The sequence below is a fragment of the Vanellus vanellus genome, assembly GCF_965231255.1.
Source record: "Vanellus vanellus genome assembly, chromosome: 18".
NCBI classification, from domain to species: Eukaryota; Metazoa; Chordata; class Aves; order Charadriiformes; family Charadriidae; genus Vanellus; species Vanellus vanellus.
In genome coordinates, this window is record NC_138923.1 from 9,937,937 (window position 1) to 9,957,861 (window position 19,925).

General features: G+C 60.6%; 1 protein-coding gene across 2 annotated transcripts in view; it reads left to right on the forward strand.

Annotated features, from left to right (window-relative positions):
- The window catches only part of NOTCH1 (notch receptor 1), a gene marked incomplete at its 5' end in the record, with an annotated part of 45,285 nt that overhangs the window by 21,783 nt on the left and 3,577 nt on the right, over nt 1-19,925 (forward strand). Inside the window, 29 exons of one of the 2 annotated variants that reach the window (XM_082492642.1) lie at nt 2,318-2,440; nt 2,615-2,848; nt 2,993-3,148; nt 3,251-3,436; nt 3,892-4,005; nt 4,595-4,708; nt 5,879-6,112; nt 6,444-6,554; nt 7,325-7,517; nt 7,773-7,918; nt 8,249-8,362; nt 9,368-9,487; nt 9,841-9,993; nt 10,446-10,674; nt 10,838-11,039; nt 11,171-11,324; nt 11,588-11,772; nt 11,970-12,102; nt 12,417-12,674; nt 12,787-12,899; nt 13,599-14,170; nt 14,906-15,334; nt 16,133-16,281; nt 16,906-17,122; nt 17,467-17,557; nt 17,854-18,019; nt 18,756-19,051; nt 19,391-19,538; nt 19,651-19,748. In XM_082492642.1, coding sequence (XP_082348768.1) covers nt 2,318-2,440; nt 2,615-2,848; nt 2,993-3,148; nt 3,251-3,436; nt 3,892-4,005; nt 4,595-4,708; nt 5,879-6,112; nt 6,444-6,554; nt 7,325-7,517; nt 7,773-7,918; nt 8,249-8,362; nt 9,368-9,487; nt 9,841-9,993; nt 10,446-10,674; nt 10,838-11,039; nt 11,171-11,324; nt 11,588-11,772; nt 11,970-12,102; nt 12,417-12,674; nt 12,787-12,899; nt 13,599-14,170; nt 14,906-15,334; nt 16,133-16,281; nt 16,906-17,122; nt 17,467-17,557; nt 17,854-18,019; nt 18,756-19,051; nt 19,391-19,538; nt 19,651-19,748 — 5,438 coding nt within the window. The remainder of the gene's footprint in view (nt 1-2,317; nt 2,441-2,614; nt 2,849-2,992; nt 3,149-3,250; nt 3,437-3,891; nt 4,006-4,594; nt 4,709-5,878; nt 6,113-6,443; nt 6,555-7,324; nt 7,518-7,772; nt 7,919-8,248; nt 8,363-9,367; nt 9,488-9,840; nt 9,994-10,445; nt 10,675-10,837; nt 11,040-11,170; nt 11,325-11,587; nt 11,773-11,969; nt 12,103-12,416; nt 12,675-12,786; nt 12,900-13,598; nt 14,171-14,905; nt 15,335-16,132; nt 16,282-16,905; nt 17,123-17,466; nt 17,558-17,853; nt 18,020-18,755; nt 19,052-19,390; nt 19,539-19,650; nt 19,749-19,925) is intronic. The other variant, XM_082492643.1, reaches the window with a different exon arrangement.

Genomic DNA, 19,925 nt, shown 5'->3' on the forward strand with positions numbered 1-19,925 from the left:
GGGTGGGGATGGGGTCCCCCAGCCGGCACAGATGTACCCCTGTCCTGCTGGCAGCCCAGCCCGGTGCCAGGGGAAGATGCGCGATCCCCACGGGGCAGCGTGAGGGATCTCATCTTGATCTCTGACACAGGCTCAGAGGTTCAATCCCCCTCCCAACGCTTTTGGCTGCAATAATTCAGGAGACTGGGTGGTGAGCCCCTGGCCCAGGTTGCCCGGAGAGGTGGGAGATGCCCCATCCCTGAAAACATTCCGGGTCAGGTTGGTCGGGGCTGTGAGTGCCCTGACCTTGTTGTAGGTGTCCCTGCTCATGGTGGGGGGGTTGGACCAGATGGCCTTTAAAGGTCCCTTCCAACCCAAACTATTCTATGATTAACCACGCAAAATAGGCAGGGCCCTGCAGCATCTCCTGCTTCCCCTCCATGCCCGCTCACCCGGGCTGCAGCAAAGCTCCTGTCCTTAGGGACATCGAGGCTGATGGGGCGAGCAGTGCCGGGGAAGGAAGCTTTTCCTGCCGGGATGAGCTGGTGCAGCCGGGAGCTCCCAGGGGCGATGCTCCTGCGGGAGCAGCTCCGAGCCCCGACCTGGCAGCGCGGCATCGCCGCAGGGACGGGGCAGGAGGAGCGGCGCTGGCCCTGCCCTGCCGTTCTGCTGACGAGGCACTTTCCCCAGAGCAGCCCAAGCGTCGGGGCAGGTCGGGGTGAGGTATGGCCCTGGGGGAGCATCCCTGCTGCAGGGAGGCGGGGGGGATCGGTGCTTTCATGCCTGGCTGCGGCTTCGTGGGAGCTTTGCCTGCTGCACGAGCTGGTTCGCCTCCTGCGGGGTGGCACGGTCCCTGCGCCGGGGGGACCGGGAGGGTCCCTCGGCACCTCGGCCATCCGGCATGGCTCGCTGCAGGAGCTGCATGGGCTTCGGGCGGAGGCAGGAGGGACAGGGGGCCGTTTCTCATGATAAGAGGGTGATTGATACGCTGGTATGCAGCGCGGCAGACCTGAAACAATGTCCCCTTTTCATTGCCGGAGAGGCCGGGCCGTACCGGGTTTCTTCAAGTTAAACTAATCTTGGCTGTTTTATCATGCCATCGCTGTAGAATGTAACCCTGAGTTTAAAGTAATTGCAGTACTAATTACTCATTCGGATGGTTCAAAATGAGTTAATCCTGGTATCTAGGACATTGCCAGTTATTGCTGTTCAGTCTCAGCCCAGCTGCTTCAAAATGAGGCGCAAAACGACGTTATCTGCTTTGGACTCCTACCAGCAATCGTAAATAGCTGATGCTGCTCCTCATGCGATGGGGCTGAGGCTCTGGGGGAGAGGAAAACACGGCCCTTGGAGAGAGCGGGGGGAAAACCCCCAGCTGGAGCAGGGTCTGGGGTCCCACCCAGGATGAGCCTGGACCCCCGGTCCCTTCCCTGTGGAGGCGGAGGTGAAATAGTGAGCTGCCCGCACCGGGGAGCAGCCTGGTCCGGACCTGCAGAATGCCTTGGGGGGGGTGGGGGAGCTGCAGGTGCACGCCGGTGCCGCTGGCGCTGCCGTCCCGACCCCGAGCGCCTGGGCGGGCTGCGAAGGCAGACACCCAGTGGCGGCGGCGGCAGCGGGGGCTCGGGGCGGCTGGGCTGCCCGTACGGCTCTTATCCCACATGGCAGTTTGAGGGGGACGGGGTGGCTTGGGGGATGCCCTTAGAAGGGCCCGGCCGTTTCATTTCTGCTGCAGACGGCGTGGGGAGAGGCCGGGGGCGGCACGGTTTCCATGCGTGCCACGCTCTCAGGTGGAGGCCATAACACAATCTGGGGGAGCCGGGCTGGGATAAGCGCCGCGCCGTGTGGGGCGGTGGTTCACCCTGCCAGGGACTTGGATCCCCCTCCGGGGGGAAAGCGCTGCTGATGAGGCTCTTTACATGTGAAATTAAAAGGCGGTGATTCAGCACCGGGTGCCGCAAGCCTTCGTGGGAGCAGCCCCGGTTCATCCCAGCTTGCCGTGGAGCCGGATCCTCCGCTGCTCTGGGCGAGTGTCTCCGGAGCCGGGGGCTTTGGCAGGCGAGCCCCGCACCGGGGACGCCCCGTCTGCCCTGCATGGAGGAAGCCGCCGCCGCTGGCCAGGCTCCGGTGATGGCGCCCTGGCAGGAAAACCTGTGCGGCAGAACCGAGCCCCGGCAGAGGCAGGACAGGGCTGGGGATGAACTGGGGCTTCAGAGCCGGGCTGGGAGCGCCTGGTGCACGCTCAGCACCAGATAACGAGCAACCTGTCGTCGGCGGGGGGTTGAGACTGTGGCACGGCCGGTTGTTGGTCGGCATCACAGCAGATATCTCCTCTGCGCAGGGTTCACAGGCCAGAACTGTGAGGAGAACATCAACGACTGTCCAGGCAACAACTGCAAGAATGGGGGCACCTGCGTGGACGGTGTCAACACCTACAACTGCCAGTGCCCGCCCGAGTGGACAGGTAACACCGCTGCCAGCAGCGAGGGTGGCACAGGGCTGGGCTGGGGGGACGGATCCTGCCCTGGGGGATGTCAGGGACTGGGTGAGGAGAGCCGTCCTGCTTCGCAGCGATGCTCGCGGAGCCTGCGGGAGCTGGGCAGCGCCGGCCTCACGCAGGTGCCCTGTCCCCTGGCAGGTCAGTACTGCACCGAGGACGTGGACGAGTGCCAGCTGATGCCCAACGCCTGCCAGAACGGGGGCACCTGCCACAACAACCACGGTGGCTACAACTGTGTCTGCGTCAACGGCTGGACGGGCGAGGACTGCAGCGAGAACATCGATGACTGTGCTATGGCCGCCTGCTTCCACGGGGCTACCTGCCACGACCGGGTGGCCTCCTTCTACTGCGAGTGCCCCCACGGCCGCACAGGTGAGGCCCCATCCCATCTTGCCCTCTGCTCACGGAGTGGGGTGGCAGCTCCCCGCACGTCCCCTGGCTCCTAGCTGAGGTCTCGGGTGTGCGATGACTTGTGTGCCCATCACCCTTGACGTGCGCCTGCCTTTTGCCGCCCAGGCTTGCTGTGCCACCTTGATGACGCCTGCATCAGCAACCCCTGCAACGAGGGCTCCAACTGCGACACCAACCCCGTCAACGGCAAAGCCATCTGCACGTGTCCCTCGGGGTACATGGGACCAGCCTGCAACCAGGACGTGGACGAGTGCTCGCTGGGTGAGCGGGGGGGCTGGGCTCCTGCGGGCGGACGAGGAGCAGCTGGGGAAAGCACCGGTGCAGCCGGGAGCGTGTCCTGTAAGCCGTGCTTGTGTTTTGCAGGAGCCAACCCTTGCGAGCACGCAGGGAAATGCATCAACACCCAGGGGTCCTTCCAGTGCCAGTGTCTGCAGGGCTACTCGGGCCCTCGCTGCGAGATTGACGTCAACGAGTGCCTCTCCAACCCCTGCCAGAACGATGCCACCTGCCTGGACCAGATCGGGGAGTTCCAGTGCATCTGCATGCCCGGTGGGTGGGCGGCCCCGCGGACCCCTGCCCCGGTGGTGGGTGCGGGTGGCGGGAGGGCTCCGGGTGCCCCTGACCTTCAGCTCTGCGGTGGTTTGGGCGAGAAGCCACAGGAGGTGCGTGTGCCTGGGGACAGCGATGAAAAGCTTTACAGCTTGGTAAAGATCGCATGTTCTGCAGCGGTGGGGGGACGGGAGGTGAGAGTTGGGCACCGTCAGCCCTGCTCTGCGCTCCTCCTCTTGCCGAGCTTGCTGGCTGGGATCGAGCCAAGGGCAGGGAGATCTGGGGTGGACAACCACGGAGCAGCTCGAGCATGAGGTCCCACTGCCTGTAGCACAGCTCCTGAGCTGCCTTTGTAAAGATGGAGGGACCAAATACACCCCGGTGGAAGCTGCCCATCCTGCGCGTTGTGCCGGTCCCGTGCCACCGCGCTGACGGTGCACCGGGTCTCTCCGCAGGTTACGAGGGGGTTTACTGCGAGATCAACACGGACGAGTGTGCCAGCAGCCCCTGCCTGCACAACGGCAACTGCCTCGACAAGATCAACGAGTTCCACTGCGAGTGCCCCACCGGTACGCGGCATCCATCCCGCCGCCATCGCGGTGGAAACAGCGCCATGGTGCATCCCGGCTCAAACTGGGAAGGAGCCAAAAATGAACTCCTTAAATTTCAGAGCCCCCTGAAGTGGGGAGCGCCGCTCAGTGCTTTTGGTGGGGGGTTCCCCCGTTGCGGCGAGGGGCTGAGCCCCGTGCGGGCGATGCTGCTCCGGGTCCAGCCCATGGGAGAGGGGAAGGAGGATTAAACCCCATGGCTTTGCACTTGAAAAGGCCCCTCTTTGGGAAGGAGGGCCGGGGGCCGGGGGGGGCCGCGCCAGCAGCTTTGAATGTGGTGTCAAAGTCACGGGGTGGAGCGGAGAATGGGGAGACGGTTAATCTGTGAAAGGAGGTTTTGAAGTTCAGAGACTTTGCTCCTCTAGAGATGTAAATAAGATGCTCTCAATGGTGGGTCACAGCCCCGCATTCAGGGCCCCCAGCAGCCATCCCCATGGAAACCCGGCGCCCCGGCCGGGACGCGGGGGGCCCGGCGGGATCTGCCCGGCGGCGGGGGGAGGCTGGCGGGTCCGGCCGCTGCACGGGGACGTGACTTCTTCCTCCGTTTCAGGCTTCAACGGGCACCTGTGCCAGTTCGACATCGACGAGTGCGCCAGCACCCCCTGCAAGAACGGCGCCAAGTGCGTGGACGGCCCCAACACCTACAGCTGCGAGTGCACCGAAGGTGAGGGGTCCCGAGGAGGGATCTTGGGGGTACAAACCATCTTCTGCCCCGTGATGTGCTGCAAAACCGCTTCGCTGAGTTATTAACGCATACCCACCTCCCCCAACACCCGCCGTGGGGGTGTCCCCGAACCCTCTGGCTGCAGGGTCAGTCCCTGCCGCTGTGATTCCCGCGGGACAGGGCTGTCCCTTTCCCGCGTGCTGGTGGTGCGAGCAGAGCCCCACTGCCCGCCAGCCCCGGAGCCGGGCGTAACGAGCCCAACGCTCGTGAGGTGTGGCCCCGCAGCGGCCGTCCCGCCGTGTTCCCTGCCTCGGCGGCGGGCGGCAGCGAGGGGGAAGGCAGGAAGGAAGGAATAAAGCTGCCTCTATGGGGACGCAAGGTGCAGGGCTGCGGGGGCTCGCCGACCGAAACCCAAGGAGCGGTTGCACAAAATGATGACTTGAGCCCTGGTGGCAAACAGTGGCTCTTTTGTGGAGCAGCTCCCGCCAGAAATCTTCCAGCTGAATGGCCTCTAATTAGTGTCTTGCTAATGCCAAGCCCCGATGAAAAGCTGCTATGTGGGCTTGGCGGGGTCTAGTCAAAGCTGTACTTTGTCCTCAGCTCTCCACCCCCAGCCCGGCGGGGAGGGAGCCGGCCAGGAGAATAGGATCTGCCGGGGGGGTTATTATTCGGGGGTGCCTGTGGCCGGCCCCCCCGTGTGCTCCGGGACGAGCCGCAGGCGAGCGCGGGGCCCCGCTCCTGAGCCGAGGCGCCTTAATGCAGGTCATTGTGCACCCCGGGACAAAGCCCGCGAGCCGGGGTCTTACTGGCCCCGCTGCCGGTGCGCCGGGGGGCTCCCCTGCCTGCACCCTGCTCCCGGGGGTCCCGGGGCTCACGGTGGGGTGGGGTGGGGTGAGCAGGTCAAGCCACCCCGGTGCACTGCCCCACACCTGACCAGGGCAGGAAGGAGTGTCCCCCATCCTGACCCCGCATCTCCCATCCTCACCCCGCGTCCCCCATCCTCACCCCACGTCCCCCATCCTCACCCTGCGTCCCCCATCCTCACCCTGCGTCCCCCATCTTCACCTTGCGTCCCCCATCCTCACCCCACGTCCCCCATCCTCACCCCATGTCCTCCATCTTCACCCCACGTCCTCCATCCTCACCCCGTGTCCCTCCCGCTGGTGGCAGGTTTCTCGGGCACTCACTGCGAGATCGACATTGATGAGTGCGACCCCGACCCGTGCCACTATGGGACCTGCAAGGACAGCATCGCCGCCTTCACCTGCCTCTGCCAGCCTGGCTACACGGGCCACCGCTGCGACATCAACATCAACGAGTGCCAGAGCCAGCCCTGCAAAAACGGGGGGACCTGCCAGGACAGGAACAACGCCTACAACTGCCTCTGCCTCAAAGGGACCACAGGTGAGCGGGAGGGACCCCCCCGGGGGCTCCACGCGGGTCGGCCGTGCCGCGCGCGGCACCCCGGTCCCATCCCCATCCCCGGGCGGGTTGGCCCTGGGCCACTGCCAGCAGCCGCCCTGGTGCCGGGGCCAGCCTGGGGCATCCTCGGGGAGGGCGAGTTCTCCCGGTTTGGTGCCCGGCTCTCGCAGGCACCGCGCCCCAGCCGGGGGCCGGGGAGCCGCTTGTGGCGGAGGCGCTTTGTTGTGGAGCGGCGGCGGCGGGTGCCGGCGGGCTTCGTTTTGCCTCGTCAGCAGAGCTGGGGACCCCCTAACGGCACCGCTCCCCTCCCCAGGGCCCAACTGCGAGATCAACCTGGACGACTGCGCCAGCAGCCCCTGCGACTACGGCAAGTGCATCGACAAGATCAACGGCTACGAGTGCACCTGCGAGCCGGGCTACACAGGTGAGAGCAGGGCACGGTGGCCACCGCGGCAGCCTGGGGACCCGGAGGGATATCCAGCCTCGCGCCAGGGAGCCCTGGGATGTCCCCCGTCCCCGCAGCGGTGCAAGGATGCCCGCAGCTGGCGGTACCTCACGCAGGGTGCGGGCGGGAGGGGAGGCGCTGGCATCCCACTTGCCGAGGGTTTTGCACCCTCCAGCGCTCCTGTTTGTTCAGGAGGGTGACCTCGGCTCAGGCCGAAATCAAAGGGGTGTCTGGTGCCGCGAATTCGACTCCCGCTGCGCCCACTCCCATGGGTATCGGGTTGCCGCCTTGTCCGACTGGTTTGTTTGATCGCTGCTGGAAATGGCGGAGGGCTTTGATGGGAGCAGCCCCCGCCTCTCCCCGCTCGCGCAGCCCCTTGTCCTGCTGCCCGCCGGGAGCCGCAATAAAGCCCGGCTTTGTCGGCCGCGGCAGGTAGGGTTACAGGCTGAAAACCGGCTCCTTCGTTATTCCCTCCTGGACCAAACGAGCCCACGGCACGGCCTCTTCCCAGTCACGTTTAATTAAGCCCGGCAAGCGATGCGGGGGTGTGAAGTCACCCTACCCGGAGGGCAGCCCCGCTCCTATGTGGCCGGCAGACGTGTGCCCGGAGATTCGAGCCTCCAGCAGCCGTTCCCCGGGTAGCTGGAGGGGGACCTGCCCGGTGGGTGCCCCCCGGGAGGTGACGCGTGCCCACCATGCCGTGTTGTGCATCCTATGGGGTAACATGTCCTCACCCTCGCCTTCCCCAGGTCGCATGTGCAACATCAACATCGACGAGTGCTCCAGCAACCCCTGCCACAACGGGGGCACGTGCAAGGATGGCATCAACGGCTTCACCTGCCTCTGCCCAGAGGGCTTCCATGACCCCAAGTGCCTGTCCGAAGTGAACGAGTGCAACAGCAACCCCTGCATCCACGGGAAATGCCACGACGGGCTGAATGGGTAGGCTGGAGGGCACGGGGGCTGCTGGGGGGCTGCTGGGACCAAAGGGCCACCCAGCAAAGTCAAGGTCAGAGGCAGGGCGAGCAGCCGTCCCCCGTGCTGGAGCTCGGCCGTGCTCTGCGCCAGTGGTGAGGGATGTTCCCTGCCAGGGACACGATTATGAGCTGGGGTTTGCTGGGGAAATGGTGGCTGGTGTAGCCAGCAGGGTCAGGTCGGACCAGATTCTGTGCTTTATGCCCCGATTTTCCCCCAAAGCTACAGGTGTGACTGCGACCCCGGCTGGAGTGGGACAAACTGCGACATTAACAATAACGAGTGTGAATCCAATCCCTGCATGAATGGTGGCACTTGCAAGGACATGACCAGTGGCTACATCTGCACCTGCAGGGAGGGCTTCAGCGGTAAGGGTGCAGCCAGGGACGCTGCCCCGTCCCCCCCACGCCAGGGCCTGGCTGGGAGCTGTGGGTGGGCACCCCACGATGCCAGATAAGCTGGAGGCTGCGCTGTGGGCATGGTGGAGCCCCCAGGTCTGGTTGGGAGATGTGGCAGTGCAGCCAGCCTGGAGACCTTCCCCAGAGTTTGGGCGCCCATGGCTGGAGCTGAGAGCAGGAGGCTCTTCCAGGGCGACGGGTGGGCCATTGCCATTGCCACCACATCCCCACTGTACCCCCAGCCCCCTCCCACCAGCACACCTCCATCACAGCATCTTTTACCTATTTTATTTAACGCAGGACCCAACTGCCAGACCAATATCAATGAATGTGCTTCCAACCCCTGCCTGAACCAAGGCACGTGCATCGACGATGTCGCCGGCTACACCTGCAACTGTCTCCTGCCCTACACAGGTGAGGGGGAGCCCCCGTGCCCCCCAGGCCCTCGCCAGGGCTCTGCGGGGCTGCTGCTTCGCGTGTGACAGCAAATCGGTCCCTCTGCACATGCAGTGAGCCAGCACCGAGCGCCGAGGCTTCCCTCGCGCTGCCCTGCCGTGGCGCTGGCCATGTCTCCACCTCCCTGTGCCGCCGCACAGCTGGAGGAAATTTGGAGGAGCTTTGGGAGGAAGCCAGCCAGAGCTTCCTCTCTCCTCCTCCTCCTCCTCCTCCTCCTCCTGGAGGGCACGGAGGCGGTGGCTCGGCCGCAGGCTGTCCCCGGGGCAGGAGCACCGGGCGGCCGCCCCACTCACACCCCACCGCCCTGTGGGGTCGGCGCTGCCGGTGGCCCCTTTCTCCTGCCATGATGCTGGCACTGGAAAAGGCGAGCTGAGGCCGAGGGGCTGGGGGGATTCTGCTGAGCCAATTCCTGTTTGCCGGCCTCCCGCTTCCGCTCGCGCAGAGCGGCAGCCGGTGCACAATTGCAGGAAGCCGTGAGCCGTTTCCTGCCCTCGGCAGTGGCCATAGAAACCCCTGGGGGGGGACGGGGACGGGGCAGGCGGGGAGGGGAAGGCTCTGGAAAATAGCAAAGGCCAGTTCGGGAGATACTGGCTGACAGGGAAGATAAGGGTTCGGAGGGAACGTGTCCCTCAGCTGGACGTAAACAGGAAAAGCAGCTGAGAGTGACGGGGTGGCGGGGGGGAAGGGGGAAAAGACATCCCGAGCAGTGCTTCCCTGCCAAAGGAAGTGTGCAGCACTTTAAATCAGCCCAGATTGCCAGGGTTTAAAGGATTTGCGGGGTACCTGGGGTCACGGGGGACCAGGGATGGAGCAGACGGCCCCAGCTGGGCTGTCCCGGGGCGCTGGGGAAGCCCAGAGCCTCCCCAGGGCTGGCAGCAGCCCAGGGCAGGGGACGGGGTTAGTGGGGTCTTGGGCCACCCATCGTTTTGGAGGGGGTGTCAGTGGGTGCTTGTGCCTGTGCAGGAGCCACCTGCGAGGACGTGATGGCCCCCTGCGCTGGCAGCCCCTGCAAGAACGGCGGCGAGTGCCGGGAATCGGAGGACTACGAGAGCTTCTCCTGCAGTTGCCCCTCTGGCTGGCAAGGTGGGGGCATGGCCCGTCTCGGGGTTCAGCACAGCCTGCTCTCCTCGGCTGCTCGGGGAGCGAAGGACGGAGGGGAGGGAGCACGGCTGGGGAGCAGCGGGCAGGTGGGTGCCTGCGTGCCCTGCCAGAGGGGAGCAGCCCCGCACGGTGCCCAGCCTCGGGAGAAGCCTGACCTGCCCCACGGCTCAGCCGGATGGATGGGATGCGGCCATCACCCTCACCCCTTGGTGAGGGCGGTTTGCTTGTGAGGGCTCCCACCCCGGCACGAGCGGTGCCCGAGATGTCATCGTTATCCCCGGGGCTTTCGCCAGCACCTCCAGCCCTCATGGTCCCTCTCCCGCTCTGTCCCGCAGGTCAGACCTGTGAGATTGACATCAACGAGTGTGTGAAGAGCCCCTGCCGCAACGGGGCCACGTGCCAGAACACCAATGGGAGCTACCGCTGCGCCTGCAGAACCGGCTTCTCCGGCCGCAACTGCGACACCGACATCGACGACTGCAAGCCCAGTAAGAAAGAGCAGGGGCCGCTCGGCAGACCGCGCTCAGCCTGGCCCCGAGCTCTCAGCCCCATTGCCCCTCCTGGGGCTGGGATCCTCCTCCCCAGGCGCGGGTGAGCCCCGGCTGCTGCTTTGGTGCCTGAGCCACGCTGCAAACCCTGCTCGGGCTTTTGGGCCACCTCAAGCGCGTCCCGGTTGAGCTGCGTCAGTCCAAGGCCAGATGGGAGCTGGCAGGAGGGAGGCTGGGGCGCGGTGACGTGTGGGCAGTGAGCAAATGTGTCCCTTGTGCCCAGTCCACCGTTGGGGCTGGCCCGGCCTCTGCCTGGTCCGTGAGCTCTGTCCCGTCCCTCCGTGCGGCCAGGGGACGTGTGCGGGGACAGCACTGTGGGGCAGCTCCCGGGCAGGGCTGCTGCAGCAGGGCTGGACCCATTGCATCTTCACACGCACGTCCCCCCTCTCCAGATCCATGCCACAATGGTGGCTCCTGCTCCGACGGCGTCGGCGCCTTCTTCTGCGAGTGCCTGGCTGGTTTCCGTGGGCCCAAGTGCGAGGAGGACATCAATGAGTGTGCCAGCAACCCCTGCAAGAATGGCGCCAACTGCACCGACTGCGTCAACAGCTACACCTGCACCTGCCCCTCCGGCTTCAGCGGCATCCACTGCGAGAACAACACGCCTGACTGCACAGAGAGGTACAGCCCGGCACGGCTCCTGCCACGGGCCCAGCCTTTGTCGGGGCTGGAGCAAGGGGCTGAGGTCCCTGCGGTGCCCCGTAGCCCTGGGCCGGTTTGGGGGGGCTTCGGCATGGAGCGTGACCAGTGGTGACTCAGCGGGACGTGATGTCTGTGTTCCCAGCTCCTGCTTCAATGGTGGGACCTGTGTGGACGGCATCAACACCTTCACCTGCATCTGTCCGCCCGGCTTCACGGGCAGCTACTGCGAGCACGACATTAACGAGTGCGACTCCAAGCCATGCCTGAACGGGGGCACGTGTCAGGACAGCTACGGGACATACAAGTGCACTTGTCCCCAGGGATACACCGGGCTCAACTGCCAGGTAGAGGAGCCGTGGGCCGCTGACCGCAGTGCCCGTCCATGCAGGCTGGCCGAGGGGAATCGGGGTGCAGTCTCTACTCCTGCAGAGGCCCTGCTGGGTCCTGACCCCATCTCTTGCTCTGTCCCCCCCAGAACCTGGTGCGTTGGTGCGACTCCTCTCCCTGCAAAAACGGAGGCAAGTGCTGGCAGACCAACAACCTCTACCGCTGCGAGTGCAACAGCGGATGGACAGGGCTCTACTGCGATGTCCCCAGTGTCTCCTGCGAGGTGGCTGCTAAGCAGCAAGGTAAGTCCCTGCCATGGGTACGGCCTCACAGCGCCAGCGTGGGGTCCCCCTGTGCTGGGCTGTGAGCAGGGACGTGCTCACTTCTCTTGGTGGGGATCTTTGGCCCAACCAGAGCGATCTCGAGGAGTGCTGTAACGCGCACCCTCCCGAGGCTGCAGCCCGGGCTGCGATCCCCGGTGGGATGCGCGGTGGCCAGGACGTCGGCCCTGCGGTGCAGGGGTGTCACCGAGGTCCCCGCGTCTCACTCTGCTCTCCCCCGGCAGGTATCGACGTAGCACATCTCTGCAGAAATTCGGGGCTCTGTGTGGACACGGGCAACACTCACTTCTGCCGCTGCCAGGCCGGCTACACCGGCAGCTACTGCGAGGAGCAGGTGGACGAGTGCTCCCCCAACCCCTGCCAGAACGGGGCCACCTGCACAGACTACCTGGGAGGCTACTCCTGCGAGGTGGGTGCCGCGGCGGGCAGAGATGCACGGGGAGAAGGCACCGGTTACTGCCTTTCTGCTGCCCAAGGAGCTGCCCCAGCTTCAGGCTGGCTCCGTGCCCCTCTCCCAGGTTGAAGGCCGGGGTGCTGGCTGCGCTCCTGCAGCCGTGTGGGAGTTGAGGGAACCTCCCTGATAGTTCCCCTCTTCCCTCCTTGTAGTGCGTGGCTGGTTATCATGGAGTTAACTGCTCCGAGGAGATCAATGAGTGCTTGTCCCACCCATGCCAGAATGGAGGAACCTGCATCGATCTCATCAATACCTACAAATGCTCCTGCCCCAGAGGAACTCAAGGTAAATTAATTCCCCAGGCTGGGGCATTAGTGGGCTGAGTGCAGATATCCTCGGTATCTGCTCATTAGCTGCTCGGGCTAGCGGCAGCAAACGCAGCGGTAGAGGTTTGTGTTTGCTTGCGAGCTTAGCCATCAAGGCCACGCAACCTTGGACGCAGGCTGCGCGGTGCTGCGTGCCTCCTGCCAGAGCGGCGGCTCAGACTGCCATTGAATTGGTCAGGCTCAGCCCCTTCGCAGGGAAGGTTGACACAAGGGACCACCGGGCCCCCCGATACTGTTTGATGAGCTGTGTGGGTTGTTCCCCCGTTTCTCTAGGGGTGCACTGTGAGATCAATGTGGATGACTGCAGCCCTTTCTTTGATCCTGTCACCCTGGGGCCCAAGTGCTTTAACAATGGCAAGTGCACGGATCGGGTAGGTGGCTACAGCTGCATCTGCCCCCCTGGCTTTGTAGGGGAGCGCTGCGAGGGAGACGTCAACGAGTGCCTGTCCAACCCCTGCGACGCCCGCGGCACCCAGAACTGCGTGCAGCGGGTCAATGACTACAAATGCGAGTGCCGACCTGGCTATGCAGGTGAGCGCTGCATCATCCCCCCTGCTCCCAGCACCCGGCCCCGCAGCCCCCAGCCACCCCGAGCGTCTCGCACCCCTTCCTCTGCCCCTCACGCGCTCCTCTCCCTCGGCAGGCCGTCGCTGCGACACCGTGGTGGACGGCTGTAAAGGCAAACCCTGCAGGAACGGCGGAACCTGCGCGGTTGCCAGCAACACCGGCCGTGGCTTCATCTGCAAATGCCCCCCGGTGGGTTCCTGCTCCTCTCCGGCTCTGAGCGCGGGATGTTGCACGGGCCCTGCAGGTCGGCCCCTCGCACAGAGGGGCAGTCAAGGGGCCAGTTTAGCCCCTGAGGCTTCCCCGGCTCGGACAGCCAGGGATAAGCGTGGAGGGGAAGACGCTTTGCTGTGGGTGCTCGCTGGAGGGAGATGTATCCGTATACACGTACCCTCCTCACTTGCAAGGAGGCCGGGGTAGGGTCAGGGAGAAGGAGGTGGCTCTGCCCCGCGGGTGTGACGCACAGCTCCGTAGGACAGACTCTTCCCCGGTTGACCGTTATCTACACCACGTGAAGGTGGAGCAGGCAGCTATGGAGAAGAGCTCCCTTCGTTTTGAGGGGCTGCTGTAACGGGGTTTACGTTCTAGATTATTCTTGCCCATCCCTGGGGGTGTTTAAAGAAAGGGCAGATGTGGTACTTGGGGACATGGTTTAGAAGTGGTTTTGTCAGGGTGGGGTAATGGTTGGACTTGATGGTCTTAAAGGTCCCTTCCAACCTCAGCAATTCTGTGATTCTATCACTGGTTTCAGAGGACGTGCCAGAGCCGTGCCCTGGGTACGTCGATCTGATTCACTGGGTTTGTGCTGAGTTTCCCAGAACACACACGTGTTGGGCTCCTCGTAGCACAGCAGCAGTGATTCTGACTCCCTCCTTGCTGTCACCTCCCCAGGGCTTCGTAGGTGCCACCTGCGAGAACGACTCCCGCACCTGTGGGAACCTCCACTGCCTGAATGGTGGCACCTGCATCTCCATCCACAAGAGCTCCAAGTGCATGTGCACGCCGGCCTTCACGGGTCCCGAGTGCCAGTACCCGGCCAGCAGCCCCTGCACATCCAACCCCTGCTACAACGGGGGCACCTGCGAGTTCTTCAGCGATGCCTCCCCCTACTACCGGTGCAACTGCCCGGCCAACTTCAACGGCCTCAACTGCCACATCCTCGACTTCGATTTCCAAGGTGGGATCGGGCAGGATATCATCCCACCCAAAATTGAGGAGAAGTGCGAGATCGCAGTTTGCGCGGGGTATGCCGGCAACAAGATCTGCGATGGGAAATGCAACAACCATGCCTGCGGCTGGGACGGGGGCGACTGCTCCCTCAATTTCAACGACCCCTGGAAGAACTGCTCCCAGTCGCTGCAGTGCTGGAAGTACTTCAACGACGGCAAGTGCGACTCTCAGTGCAATAACGCTGGCTGCCTGTACGATGGGTTTGACTGCCAGAAATACGAAGGGCAGTGCAAGTAAGTGGCTTGCTCGTTGAGCCTCTTGGTTTAAAGCCATCACCTCTGTGCTGATCGTCTGGGGGTACTTTCCGGTTGCATCGGCTAAAGCTCCTGAGTGCAGACCTGTTGTTCACTCTCTGCCTTATGTTCTGCTGCCTATGGGGCTGCAGCTCAAGCAACCGCACTTCCCTGTGGTCCTACTGAGTTTATACACGCTTGGAAGCTCCCTGGGTTTGGCTCGTTCCAGACGGCTTCCCTGTCCTTGCCTGTGTCACGCCATAGAAGTGAACTCTCCGACTCACAGTAGTAACACAGTGAGCTTCAGGGTAGGGAGACCCCAGATGGAAGAGCAGCCAGAAAACATGATGATGTTAACATCCAGGCATTTACCAAACATTGTCTTTGGCAACAGCAGCAACTTAATCCCAGATTCCTGGATGAACTCTGGGCTGAGTAACTACTCTGTGTCCCCATGCCTTCCCTGAATCACAGGAATTTGTCCCTTTTCCTGGCATCTAAATTGCAACTTGTAATTTATAACGGCTGCTATCTTTCACCTGCAGAGGTGAATGCTTCACAGCGCTGCGTGGAACGGTTGCCGTCTATGTAAACTGGCTTAGCGTCCCTCAGGACGAAGACTGTTTATACAAAAGACAGGTCATTGTGGACCGCTGCTTATTTTCGCAGCGGATAGGTAATGTGCGCCGTACTTGGTCTAATTCATTTTTCCGCCTTTCTTTTTCTTCTGCCCAGCCCTCTGTATGATCAGTACTGCAAGGATCACTTCTCAGATGGTCACTGTGACCAGGGCTGCAATAACTTTGAGTGCGAATGGGATGGTCTGGACTGTGCAAACAACATGCCAGAGAAGCTTGCAGATGGCACGCTGGTGGTGGTGGTCCTCATCACTCCCGAGAACCTGAAGAACAACTCTTTCAACTTCCTGCGGGAGCTGAGCCGCGTGCTGCACACCAACGTGGTCTTCAAGAAGAACCCCAAGGGGGAGTACATGATCTTTCCATACTATGGCAATGAGGAGGAGCTGAAGAAGCATTACATCAAGAGGTCAACAGAGGACTGGTCAGATATGCCTAGTGCTGTCATCAACAAAGTAAAGAGCAGCCTTTACTCCAGGGCTGGCCGAAGGCAGAAGAGAGAGCTCGATCAGATGGATATCAGAGGGTAAGGGGGACCGATGGGCTCCTTTTTGACTGAGCACCGTTTGTTTTCTGTGTTGATAATAGTAGCACGCCATAAAGGGAAGGATGTAGGCCAGATAATTGTATTTGGATGTTGCTTTCTGTGTGAATAGAAACCGGATTTTGCTCTCATGTGGGAAAAGCGAGCGATCGCTCAGGAATCCCTGATACAATGCTGCGCCGACTCTCACGATTGAAGGAGTCCTGTGTATTGTTGGGAGCCGGGGCTGGGCTGGGTGGGACCTGGAAGCAGAGGTTGGCCTGACCGACTGTCTGACTTCAGGAAGTCATTAAGTTAAGCCTCAGTTTCTCCCTGGGAAATGCTTTCTAGAGCTTTGTTGTAAAACTCAATTACTGCAAACTGTGTGTGGAGATCTTTGGTATAAACATATAGATCTAACCTTCTCCCCCTCTGTGGGCTCAATCAAAAGCCACTGAAAGCAAAGGAGTTAGAGCAGCGAAACTGATGTGAAAAGATCTGAAGGCTCCCAAACAACATGATTCGAGATACTGGAGTGTCTGGGTAATTTTAAAACGTTGTGAAGCAGAGACTCCCCTTCATTCCTGTAGATAAGGAGTGAGGTCCCGCAGCATTCATTGAGGCACATCCAATAGACCGTGAGCGTGAGCTGCGGGGCTCGGGCCACAGGGGAGCAAGGAGATGGGTTCCCACCTTCTGATTCCCACCGTTGGGGGTTGAGGCGGGGAGGGAGACGGGGCTCGTCTGTCTTCTCAGCGTGGTCATCGCTCCGTGTTTCTCATTGACTCTTCTCTTGCACAGATCCATCGTCTACTTGGAAATTGATAACCGCCAGTGCATCCAGTCGTCTTCCCAGTGCTTCCAGAGCGCAACCGATGTGGCGGCGTTCCTGGGTGCCTTGGCCTCCCTCGGCAACCTGAACATACCCTACAAAATAGAAGCCGTTAAAAGTAAGTACGCCTGGTCGGCTGGGGAGGAGAGACAGCTAAAACTTTCCAGCCTTATCCACGTTTAGTTGTCTGTCAGCTCGCTTCATTTGAGCACTGTCTGGTTTTAATAACCTTGCATCTTTTTTTTTTTTTCCTCTGAAGTCTGTTCTTTAAAAAATCGCAAAAACAGTTTATTATTTTTGCTTATTCCAGGTTTATTTCAAAATCATTATCACTATAAAAGTTATAAAAAAAAAAAAAAAAAGACAAGAAAAAGAAAACCCAACCAGCTCCGATCAATCAGTGACATGCAAGGAGTTGAAGTTTGTATCTTGAAAATCCCCCCTAAATCCTTTTGTCTTAACAGCTCAATGCAAGCGCAATGATTTGAAGTTTGTTAATCCTTTTCCTTAAAGGAGAAAAAAGTGAAGCTGTCTCCTGATGCAGGCTGGCTTGTGCAGCCGAGAATTTGCCGATAGTTTGCAATTCTGATTAATAGCGTATAAAATGACCTTATTTTGGGGGGGCTGATTTAGATCAGACTTAGGTACCTCTATTAACTAATTTTCCTTCATTTCCACTCTGTCACTGGTTTGCTATGCAGCTTAATGTCTCAGCATCTCTTTGTGCCCCACTGTTTTGTAGGTGAAACAGCTGAGCCCACGAAGAACTCCCAGCTGTATCCTATGTACGTGGTGGTGGCTGCGCTGGTCTTGCTTGCTTTCATCGGAGTGGGAGTACTGGTGTCTCGTAAGCGGCGCAGGGAGCATGGGCAGCTTTGGTTCCCAGAAGGCTTCAAAGTGACAGAGTCGAGCAAGAAGAAGCGACGAGAACCACTTGGGGAGGATTCTGTTGGACTGAAGTGAGTAATTTGCTTGCTAACCCGTTACACACAGCGCAGCGGGGCTGCTCGGGCTCTTCTGAAGGAACCCGTCGGACTCCCGTTCTCTAGTGCATCATATTGGCGTAGCGGGGAGGAGAAAAATCAGGTTTCTTTAAGTTCTGCATGGGGAAAACCGTGTTCCCACCTGGAGGAGGTTTTTAAATGCTTCGCGATAGGTTTGCACTTGGTAAAAAATGAAAGGCAACCGGAGGGGAGATTGCCTTGGTGAGTCTTCTTTCAGTTTTCGTGTGTGGATAAACACGGTCCGTCACAGACTGGTTCCTGCAGAGGAGCTAATTTTTTGTATGGTTTTATTTTTAAAGACCCCTCAAAAATGCTTCAGACGGCACGCTGATGGATGACAACCAAAATGAGTGGGGCGATGAGGAGACCTTGGATACCAAGAAGTTCCGGGTAAGCTCACTGCCACATTCCCTTTCTGCGCTGCAAGTAGTCACTCGCTGGGTTTTGCCATGGAAGGCGCAGAGCGCTGCGGGAAGCAGCAGAGCGGAGGGACCCTCGGGGGCCCAGGCTGCTCTGTGCTGCGCTGCGCTGCGCTGCGCATCGCTGCTGCCGGCTCCTTTGCAAACCCGCATGTGACAAACGCACCTTTGAGACTTGCAGAGCTTCCCACGCTAGAGCTCAGCCCCCTCCTCCCAGCCCGACTTGTGCGCTTTGCTCGGTGCTCACTTCCCGCTGTCGTTCCTCAGTTCGAGGAGCAGGCGATGCTGCCCGACACGGACGATCAGACGGATCACAGGCAGTGGACCCAGCAGCACCTGGATGCCGCCGACCTGCGCATATCCTCCATGGCACCTACTCCGCCGCAGGGGGAGATCGATGCAGACTGTATGGATGTCAACGTCAGAGGTCCCGGTAAGGTGAACTCCTTTCGCTTCTGTGCTGCTCATCAGCTCGTCTGAAATCCTCCCTCCCCCCTTGCAGATGAGCAGTCCCAGGCAGCCCGACCTGTCTCCCTTTCTAACACGGAGTCGCTGCTAGCTGTTCTGCGTCGCGTGGTTGCTGTTGTGCGTGGTTTAGAGATCGACCCTGTCACATTTTGCTTTCCACGAGATCTCTTGTTTAGCCACTGAGGTGGAAATGAGAGAATACAGCAGAAGTACCTATTAAATCATCCAGTTTATCTCTGCCGCTCCTAGATTCCTCTCCTCCCACCAAACTGCACATTTCACAATCTTCTTTTCGGGTTTTTAACTATAATAATATTTAATAGGCTTTTCCATTATTACAAATATTTGGTCTTCCCCGCACCTGTGAAATTGTCCTCTGAAATAATAAAAATATTTAAGGCTGAGCTGTACCGTACTCAAGTTTGCTTTGAGCAGCCTGCCTTATAAATTGCACCTTACACGTTAGTGTGCTAGCTAGCAGATGAAATAGGAAAAACAGTGAGTGGTGAGATACCGCTAAGGAATTTCAGATCCATATCAGAGGAAGGATATTCATGTTTGATGTTCAGAACCGGCCAGGAACTCGGTCTTGATGCACCCACGAGAATAAGCATCTATCGCAGACAGAGCATCTCGCTGAGCCGCCTGCATTACAGAAGGGTAAAAAGCCTTTTTTCACCGAGTTCCCCTGTGCTTTTCAGATGGCTTCACCCCGCTCATGATCGCCTCGTGCAGCGGAGGCGGGCTGGAGACCGGCAATAGCGAAGAGGAAGACGATGCTCCCGCCGTCATCTCGGATTTCATTTACCAAGGCGCCAGCTTACACAACCAGACTGACCGCACCGGCGAGACGGCGCTTCACCTGGCTGCCAGGTACTCCCGCTCGGACGCGGCCAAGCGCCTGCTGGAAGCCAGTGCCGATGCAAACATCCAGGATAACATGGGCAGGACTCCCCTCCACGCCGCCGTCTCTGCCGATGCCCAAGGAGTCTTCCAGGTAATTCGTCCTTTCGCCGCCAGTCTCGGGGTTTTCTAGGGCAAGTACCGGTGCTACGTGTCGAGTCAGTCACGCAACCGAGCGTATCGCGGGGTCTCCAGCTCGCCCTGGCAAGGTGTGGGGTGAAGGTCTTGCAAACTGAAGCCCTTGTCTCAGGGCACAGCAAAGCAGCGACCCCGAAGCTGCCCTCGGGCGTGCACCCCCAGACTGGGAGCGGGGACTGGAGGGACCAGCCTCCGAAAAGGGGTTTGCAGGTCCCGAGACCTGGGTACCTGGTGGGTCCGCCGTCTCTCCCTCCTAACCTTTGTGTTTCCTGCGCTTTGGCCCTCGTTGTGGCAGATCCTGATTAGGAACAGGGCGACCGATCTCGACGCCCGAATGCACGACGGGACCACTCCTCTGATCTTGGCCGCTCGCTTGGCTGTGGAGGGCATGCTGGACGATCTCATCAACTGCCACGCAGACGTCAATGCCGTGGATGATCTAGGTACTGCAGGCAACTAAACCACAGGCTCCCTTGGAGGTGGAAGGAAAGGGCTGCTTGCTGTTACTCTTACCCCTCACTAACGCGTGTTGTATTTTGTGGTCTTCCTCTGTAGGCAAATCCGCACTGCACTGGGCAGCTGCTGTGAATAACGTCGAAGCCGCGGTAGTCCTCCTCAAGAACGGTGCCAATAAGGATATGCAGAACAATAAGGTAGGGGTCTCCCGGGCTGGCATAGGCCAGGAAAGAACTATTTGGGGAGTCTGTTAAAGGGGAATTTTTGCCTAAAATACAACACTGTCTGGCACTGAGACTCTGTTTTGATTGTTCTGCTGTGAATGAAGCTGTTGGATTTAGCTCAAAGCAGCATTGTGGGATTTGGTCCTACGG